Source organism: Rhizopus delemar, genomic scaffold (genome assembly GCF_000149305.1).
Source record: "Rhizopus delemar RA 99-880 supercont3.2 genomic scaffold, whole genome shotgun sequence".
Lineage (NCBI taxonomy): Eukaryota > Fungi > Mucoromycota > Mucoromycetes > Mucorales > Rhizopodaceae > Rhizopus > Rhizopus delemar.
The window spans coordinates 4,008,136-4,017,566 of NW_027137828.1; the positions used below are offsets into that span (position 1 = coordinate 4,008,136).

General features: G+C 34.8%; 3 protein-coding genes and 1 non-coding gene across 4 annotated transcripts; all 4 read left to right on the forward strand.

The window, feature by feature from the left end:
* Positions 1–2,105: 2,105 nt before the first annotated feature.
* On the forward strand, positions 2,106–2,179 carry RO3G_19039. The gene has a single exon. It is a non-coding gene; the product is annotated as a tRNA-Val (tRNA).
* Positions 2,180–3,578: 1,399 nt separating this feature from the next.
* Positions 3,579–4,691, forward strand: RO3G_03799 (uncharacterized protein; the record flags this gene model as incomplete). Its single annotated transcript, XM_067658389.1, has 1 exon — positions 3,579–4,691. The coding sequence occupies one exon, from the start codon at positions 3,579–3,581 to the stop codon at positions 4,689–4,691; it is 1,113 nt and encodes a 370-aa protein (XP_067514490.1).
* A 311-nt stretch (positions 4,692–5,002) lies between these two features.
* RO3G_03800 (uncharacterized protein) lies at positions 5,003–7,763 on the forward strand (the record flags this gene model as incomplete). The annotated part of the gene is made up of 3 exons (XM_067658390.1): positions 5,003–5,519; positions 5,713–6,884; positions 7,032–7,763. 3 exons carry the CDS (start codon positions 5,003–5,005, stop codon positions 7,761–7,763), a joined length of 2,421 nt encoding a protein of 806 aa, XP_067514491.1.
* A 683-nt stretch (positions 7,764–8,446) lies between these two features.
* RO3G_03801 (uncharacterized protein) lies at positions 8,447–8,712 on the forward strand (the record flags this gene model as incomplete). The annotated part of the gene is made up of 2 exons (XM_067658391.1): positions 8,447–8,513; positions 8,690–8,712. The coding sequence occupies 2 exons, from the start codon at positions 8,447–8,449 to the stop codon at positions 8,710–8,712; spliced, it is 90 nt and encodes a 29-aa protein (XP_067514492.1).
* Between the last annotated feature and the right edge of the window lie 719 nt (positions 8,713–9,431).

Consider the following 9,431-nt stretch of genomic DNA (forward strand, 5'->3'; position numbering starts at 1 on the left):
TGCTGCTTCTCTTTTCTTTACTTGTTGGTATATGCTTAGCTAGTCTTCTTCTGGCCTATCTAAAGAAAGGTACTATTACTTCTACTACGTATACTCGATAGCTAATAATTATTATAGATACGTGCTACTTTGCTTTGGCCTTTTACTGTTTCTTTCTCGTCCTTGCTTTGGTTCTTAAGTACTGATATCTTTTCTTCTTTTGCTTTGAGTGCCCAAGTCCTTAAAACCTTGAATCCTTGTGTCTTTGCATCCTTGAGCTTGGCCTTTTTTTTTTTTTTTTTTTGTGAGAACTTCTTGAGTTTCACAAAATTAATTGATGTATTTTTAGATTAGATGATGCTATCGTGATGATATTAGGTAAGTCAAGTAAACTTTTAACACACTACAAGCAAAGAAATACTGTATACTGTTATTATTATTTTATTTAAATAAAAAAAAAGCTATTTTTATAAAACAAATCCCTATTTTTTTTCTGTATATAATGCAATATAAGTGGTTCATAAAGAAGTATATAAAGCAATATGAGTGGTTTGTAAAGATCAAAAAGACAAATAAAGCATTGATTTGAAAAGTATCATTGGTCCCCAATTTTTTTCTGACGTAGAAAAGACTATGAAAAGCAGCTACTAAGATAGACGTCCTCGCACATTAAGGATTAAATCTACTGAGAACTCTGAATTATCACTCCCGTCAGTATCTGCGTTAGCAAAACGCAGAATAAATAATAGAATTATAGGCCCGTAAAGTATGGCTGATATCGTCGTCGGCATAAATATGCATTCAATCACAGATTTTGATATTGCTGAACATAAAAGCATATACCTAACAATTAACGATTCGCAGAGTTTGCACAATTATTTGCAGTGCCGAGCCGGAACATTGAGTGAGGGCTTACCTCCTTTTGGCCACAACAAAATTGACAGTTGCTAATTTGTATGTTATGCTTAGTTTCGCTATACGGTGAAGTTATAACAGAAACTAATTAATAGAAGACTGTAGGAGACTATTAATGTACAATAACAACAAGATCAACAGCTAAACTAGTTCTTGACTTCAATTGCTTGAACGTGCAAAATAAAAATGTTCGGCAGCCAAAATTAAATTTAGCGGGAAGAAAGCCTCTGTTTTATTACATCACAACAATAGATGCTTTGAAATAACATATTAATATAAGGTAACTGGGGAAAATGTACAATTGTTAAGAGTATTATGGTGATTTTGATTAATAAAGTAAATGATGTACCAATTGAATATTCGTTTTCATGTTGATTCTTTTGATGTTCTTTTCTGTCTGGTGTGCTGGCACATTGGGTGAACAATGCGTCCAGAGATCGTCTTCTTGATGTATCCTGTGAGGGTAAAAAAATAATGGGTAAGAAAAATAATGTCGGCCAATTGTGACTTCCATTCATTCAATTCCCGATGCGGTGAAGCTGATCATTTTCCTTTCCCCTTATTTTCGTTTACATTTTCTTGAATAACGTCCGTTAGAATTATCCAACCACACCGAAAAGCATACCACTAGAATCGCCATGAAAAGGAGCATCGTTTGAATACAAAATAAGCTTTAAAAATCAAAAAGGAATCAAAGGCGACTCCCGACCAAAAGACGTCTTCGTCAAAATTGAGACAATTGGTACTTGGTTGCTATTATATTACTGTTTTTGATTAGTTATTACTGTTGTTCTACAGCCGCACGTAGTGATTGAATTGGATATAACAATAATTCCACCAATTCCTTCTGAGTATATTATTGTAGTGTATCCGTCAAAAATAACCTCTTCCTTAAGATTAAACCAACAGATTCTTAACGAGTCGCAATAGAATAAACGTAGTATTTAGGGATTGTTCAGTTAAATATACAATAAGGATTATATATATAAATTTAAATGAACGTGAACACAAAAGGATCGAACAATAAGTATTTGTTTGTTAGACAAGCTTCCCAAGATAGAATTAAAATTATAAATCGGAACAAAAGTTATCCTTTCTCTTTATTCACACAGTACTAAGATAAGGTATATCCACTGCAGGAATTGATGACGTTGACCAATCACGTGATTAAGCGTAACACAATATACTATAGCGTTTATCAAAATAAAGGTGGTCCCGTGGCGTAGCTGGTTATCGCGTCGCCTTTACACGGCGAAGGTCTTCGGTTCGAACCCGGACAGGATCAGAAATGTTTACATATCTTTTTACTGTAATTTTTCTTCCTGTTGTCGTGTCGTGCCTGATCACAGATATTCTTTTTATGGTGTAACACGCAAGAACAAAACGGCGGAATTTAAATCGTTGCAGTTTATAACGAACGCCTTACAGTTTGCAACGACCACCTTACACTATACAACAACCGCCTCTTATCTTATAACAACCACCCAAAATACCAAAAACAGAACAAAAGCATAAAATCCAAAAACATATAAATAACTCCAAATAATAATCACAAAAATACTTGACTTCTTATTAACTTCTTACTTACTTCACTTCTTATTTTACTTTTTCTTTTTATCAAATAAATATTCTTTTAAAGAGGCAAATTATCTCTTATTTTATTTAACATCAAGAACAAGAAGTCCCTTGAAGCTATCATACTTCATTGTAAAACCCCCTTTTATTTATCTTTTTATCTTTTTTTTTTTTATTTTACCTTTATCAAAACAGTCTGATCTACTTTATAAGATCTGGTGGTCACTATAACAAGCGAATCAAGCCAAATCTGACTCATATAAAAGCAACTCTTATATCAATTATACCCAAATCTGTTTATTTAAACCTTAACTCAACACTCCCAAACAGAGAAACTACTATAAACCAAATCATTACAATGGTAATGTGACGAAGCAAATAATAATATTGATGCCAATGATGACTGCGTCTTGTGAATTCCTATACTGATGTGAGAATGGTCTCTTTTTGGACGAAGTACGAAACAACTCCGACATGGATTGTTAAAATAACTTAAGTTATTTTAACAACCATTGTCAAAGAAATAACAATAGCCGCAAAAATAAAAAAAAAAAAAAAAAAAAAAAAGAAGAAAAAAAAAATTATCATATATATATCCCATCTTTTTATGAAGAAATTGTCAGTTAGTTAAAATAAATCATATATTTCTACTCAATAATTAACAAACTTTAACAAGAAAGTCCCTGTTTACCTAAACTTTTTACTCTACTTTAACTTTTATCAAGAAACATCGTATTGATCTTACACATAAGATCTGGTGGTCACTACTTATCAAGCATCTGCTTAAATTCCATACAAAACAACAACTTACAAGGCAATCACAACCTTAAATCAAGCTCTACAAGCAAACTTTACCCAATTTAACTCACTTACTACAAGCCAACCTTTAAAATAACATTTGGTGGTCACTACGAGGGAATAAACCAAAAAAATCAAAAAAATCACAGAAAAATATATAACACGAACAACATCGATCAGAAATTAAAACAATTCAATCAACACTATAAATTCATCAAAAACTTACAAAAACGAAACTTTAAAAACTATCAAATCTATCTGAAACTGAAATGGCTTATATAAATGGACACTTCGCGTTGGCTAATGCTAATATGAACGCAAATTACCGACCTGCTTTAATTGATTTCCATGGCTACGAAGGAGAAGACTTCCGTCATTTTGTAGAAAGTTTGGAATCTTACTTTGCTATTAATAATATTACTCAAGAACCACGCAAGCTTATTATACTCAAGGCACAACTAAGAGGAGCCGCCAAAGTGTATTACGAAAAAGAAATACTCAAAAGAATACCTGGAATCAACTACGAACAAGCCGTAGACCTCTTGAAAAATTATTACATAACTCCAGAATTGATACAGAGTTACGAATTAGAATTTAATGAAATGTATCAAGGCGAACAGGAACACCCACAAATATTCTTAGCCAGACTAAAAGAAGCCGCAGACCTTGCTAACATAACTAATGATGCAGTCATCGAAAGCCGATTTCGTGCAGGACTCTTACGAGAAATCAAACAGTTCTGTATACAGAGTAGTTCTAAAAACTTACAAGACTGGATCAATCACGCCGAAGGATGGTGGAATGCCAATAGACCTCGAAAGATTGCTATGGTTGATAATCCCTTCATACCAAGGAACGCCAATCAAGCTTTGATATATCATAATGAAAATTATGATCAACATCATCCATCAAGCAACCACAATATTGACTTAATTGACACAAATGAACATGCTATGCCAGCACTAGCATATAACCAAATACATTATAACAATGCTCAACCTAGTAGTAATTACTATTACAACAATGCACATGGTACAAATCAATTGACAACAATGGATACATCAAGAAACCGTAATCAGTTGCATCAAGCCCAATACATTAGAAATCAACATATACGTCCTAACCAACAACAAGATCTTATTGGTCTTATACAACAAGCTATTCGCCAAGAGCTTAATAGTCAACAATATCAACAGCAACCTACTAGAAATAACAGGTATAATGGTTATAACAATAATTATAATAGGTCTGGAAGACATGGAAATAACGACAACAATGGACGATACGATAACAGCAGCAAAAATTATATGTCAAATCAAAGGAGATCATATGACCAACCAGCAAGTCAGGATCAACGACAACCAAATAATCAACCCATCAACCAACATAACAATCAACAAAATAAACAGACAAAAAACTATTAGGGTCAGTTGCTTTTGATAACTCACAGAAGAATGGTCAACTGAACACCCAAAAAGATACAAAACCCATTAACAACCTTCAACAACAACAGCTCAACGCAATATTAACAGATAAATATAATAGTAAACAAAAGGATCTCTATGCAGCAATCAGACCAGAAAGACCTCCTGACGTTGCCACAACTACACCCTATCCAAATTCTAGACCCACAAACAAAGAAAAAGGAAAACAAGTAGCAAAACCTACCATAACCAGAAAAGTCACTACACGAAGTCATATCGAAGAAGTGAAAAATCCCACACCTGTACAACAAATGCAAGCCACTCGAACTGAGGCTATGGATACGGATCTCCCTATTCAACGCAAGGTTACTGAGAAATCAAATAAACCAAGAACCAGAAGAATAGAGCCAGATATCAAATATGATATAATCTCAGATGTGTTAAAACAAAAAGCCGATATAGAAATTGGAGATTTGATCACAGTAGCTCCATCTTTACGCAAAAAGCTTGTAGATGAATGTCGACCTAAGAGAAAATCTAGACAAAGTCAACAAGTAGCTCAACAAACAATGGCTCTAATCGAAGATGAAGAAATCAATACCACTGCAGCCTACTCAACTGTGAGTATTGGAGACAAAAATATTAAAGCCCTAGTAGATAGTGGAGCATCAAAGACATGTATGTCAAAGGCTCTAGCAGACGCTCTTGAATTAGAAATAGATTCAGCATCAGAAAATGTATTCACACTAGGAAATGGAACCAAGCAACCTGCTCTCGGATTGATATACGACGTTCCAATTGAAGTCAAGGAAGACATGGTCATACCCTGTACAATCGAAGTCCTACCATCCTGCCCTTCACATCTCATACTAGGAAGCAATTTGGTTAAACCGCGCTAAAGCCAAGATTGATTTCAACAGCTCTTCATTAAAAGTAAAATACAAAAACCAGAAGGCAGAATTACCAATACACTTCATACGCAAAAGCACACCGTTACATAAAATGAAAACATTTCATCAAGACTATCAACATCCTATAAGCCTCACAAACTCAAATTCCGAAAAGCACGTACATTTTGAAGATCGTGATTCAGAAGGCAGTTATTCATCAAGCGAAGAAGAAGACGAGTCTGAATCAGAAAGTGACGATGATATTGAAATGGAAGTAACAGCCTTAGAAAGAAACTATGAACAAGAATCATTGCAAGTTTTGGAAAATGACAAATACGAAGAAGTAGTTATTACAAACTCACAAGAGATGTATTCGATAAAGTCAACAGACACAGGATTTTTGATGCAAGCTCATTCGTCGAAACATATCAGCCTAGACAAACCCAAAGAAGACACTCAGAACATACTATATGACTTTTACATCACACATCCAAAGTTAATGCAGTCTTCAGGATACTTTGATCGGTCATCTTCATTCATAGTCAACAAGAAGTCATTAGACATTTGCTTATATAATCGCACAGAAAAAGATATTTATCTAAAACCTGGAGAAGAAATAGGAATATTGGAAATTCTTGATCCAAACAAGGATACAATAATCAACGCATACGAAATGGACAAACACTCAACATTATGCACTTTGGAACACGATAATATTAAACAAAATCCGAACAAGCAAGAACAAGATACGCTAAAGCCACAGCTATTGGAAAAGTTGGAAATAGGAGATATAAACGAATCAATGAGAGAAGAACTGCTTAAGTTACTAAAAAGATACCAACATATATTTGACTGGGATAATGATACTATTGGACGTACAAATTTGATCAACCACAAGATTATTATAGAAGAAAATACATTACCTATTAGTCACCGTCCGTACAGAATCAGTCCTTTGGAAGCAGAACACCTTCAAAAAGAGTTGGACAAATATTGTAAACTAGGAGTTATATCGCCATCAAATAGTCCGTGGGCAGCACCAGTAATACTAGTAAAGAAGAAGAATGGTGATTACAGAATGGTCATTGATTATAGAAAACTAAATGCAAAGACAAAGAAAGATGCATATCCATTACCAAGAATAGACGACTTATTGGACACCCTAGGAAAAGCCAAAGTATTTTCAGCACTTGACATGCGCTCTGGTTTTCATCAAGTACCATTAGACGAGAATAGCAAGGAATTCACTGCTTTTACTACCAAATATGGAACATATCACTATAATACTTTGCCTATGGGACTTGTAAATTCGCCAGCAACCTTTCAGCGTTTAATAGATTTATGTTTCTGCCCGCTAATCAACAAATGCCTAGTAGCCTATATAGACGATCTTAATGTATACTCCCATAACGAACAAGAACATATAATACATCTAGAACAAGTATTTCAGTGTATAGAGAATGCCAATCTCAAGTTAAATCCAGAGAAATGTTTCTTCTTTAAAGACCATTTGAAATTTTTGGGATACATCGTTACCAACCAAGGCATACAAACCGATCCGGACAAAATAAAGAAGATTGTCGAATACCCGATACCAACAACTATTACGCAAGTCAGATCTTTCCTAGGATTAGCATCGTATTATCGAAGATTTATAAAAAATTTTGCAGCTATTGCAAGACCGTTGCATGACCAAACCAAAACGAAAAAGAAAATTCCGTGGACGCAAGCTACAACCGCTTCATTTGAAACACTCAAGAAACTGTTAACAACTGCACCTGTCCTGGCAAGACCCGATTTTAACCGAAGTTTTATCTTGGTCACAGACGCCTCTAAACTAGGACTAGGATGTGTCCTAACCCAACTTGATGACGACGGAAAAGAACATCCCATTATATATGCAAGCCGTGGACTCAAACCAAACGAATCCAACTATGCCCCCACAAAATTAGAATGCTTAGCAGTTATTTGGGCAGTGAAACTCTTTAGACCTTATTTACTTGGAAAGAAATTCATGATCATTACAGATCACTCAGCCTTAACTGGACTTCTCAAGACACCAAACCCAACTGGAATCATAGCCCGATGGATTGTCACATTATCAGAATATGATTTTGACATCAAATATCGACCTGGACGTGTCAACGAAAGTGCAGATTTCTTATCAAGACTTGGATATTAAATAACATACAACACAACACTGGAATTTACAACATTAATATATACATCTATATAATTATCAACTACATGGAGGAAGGGAGGGTAGATGATACATAAACTTAAGAAAAATCCAAAAACAACTCAAAGCACGCATAAAAAAGAATCATATTATCAACTACATGGAGGATGGGAGGGGAAGTTGAAACAAAATGTACAAAATTATCAAAAACAATAGAAAAATACAAAAATCATAAGAGAAGGAAGGACGGCCTAGAAAACAAACAATCGTGAGAAGAAAAACCTTAACAACACTATAATTGGAAATAACATACATAAAATCAAGACCCTGAAACAATAATATATCAAGAACCTTATATTACCAAAAATGGAACAACAGCAAATTGATCTCGTGAAACAATATTTGCAAGAGTTGAGACTACCAGAAGACATCACGCACAAACAGAAAAGATACTTACAGAAGCAAGCTCACAAATTTACCATATACAAGGATAATCTATATAGATACAACACCGACAACGGAATAATACGAAAAGTGCTAAACAAGCAAGAAGCTGAAGAAATCATGTATTCATATCACCAACACCCTCTTGGTGGACATTTGGCATATAACAACACTCTGCATAAAATCGCATCACGTTATTATTGGGAAAATATGACCAAAGACATTATGGAATACGTGAAGAAATGTCACAGATGTCAGAGACATGGGAAAAAGTCGCTAAAAGAAGAATTATACCCTGTGCCAGTATCAGTAAAACCCTTTGATCGCATCGCTTTAGACGTTAAACATGTGCAAGCTTCACGATCCGGAAACAGATATATCATAGCAGGAATCGACTACCTTACTAAATACGTGGAAGCAAGACCCATTCGTTTCCAAACTGCATCAGAAATTGCTTTATTCTTATACGAAGAAATCATATGTAGACATGGTTGTCCCACAATTATAGTTTCGGATAATGGCAAACCATTTGTTAGCAAGCTGATACAACAAGTATGCAAGAATTTTTCGATTATTCACAAGACCACTACACCATACAATCCTCAAAGCAATGGATTGATTGAACGTTTCAACAGAACTCTAGGACAAATCTTACAAAAGCGTACAAAAGAAGAAAAGGATGATTGGGATTCATATCTACCAGCCGCTCTGTTTGCCTATCGAACGATTAAACAAGGCTCAACGAAGAATACACCATTTTTCTTACTATATGGGTACGAACCGAAAACACCATTCGACATGGATCATCATGTGTATGAACGGAATTCACCCAAATTTGACGCTATTCTACGACATCGGACAATCCACCAAATATACAGTCTTAACAGAATAAGAGATATGGCCGTGCAGAACATACAACGAGCTCAAGAATCGCAGAAAAAGCAGATTGAAAATAAGATACTCGATGAACGCAAGGAGCTGAAACCACCGTTCAAATTAGGGGATATAGTTCTCATTTACCGAGATTATTTGTCAACATCATGGTCAGCAAAGTTACAAGATAAGTGGGAAGGGCCATACGTTATACAGCATATACTTGGAAAAGGAACATATCATATCAAAAACATGGATCCTCATGATACAAAGCTTAGAAGAATACATGGAAATAGAATGAAGCCTTATTTGTTACCTATAAAGTCATGGTGCCCAGAAAACGAAAGAAGTATC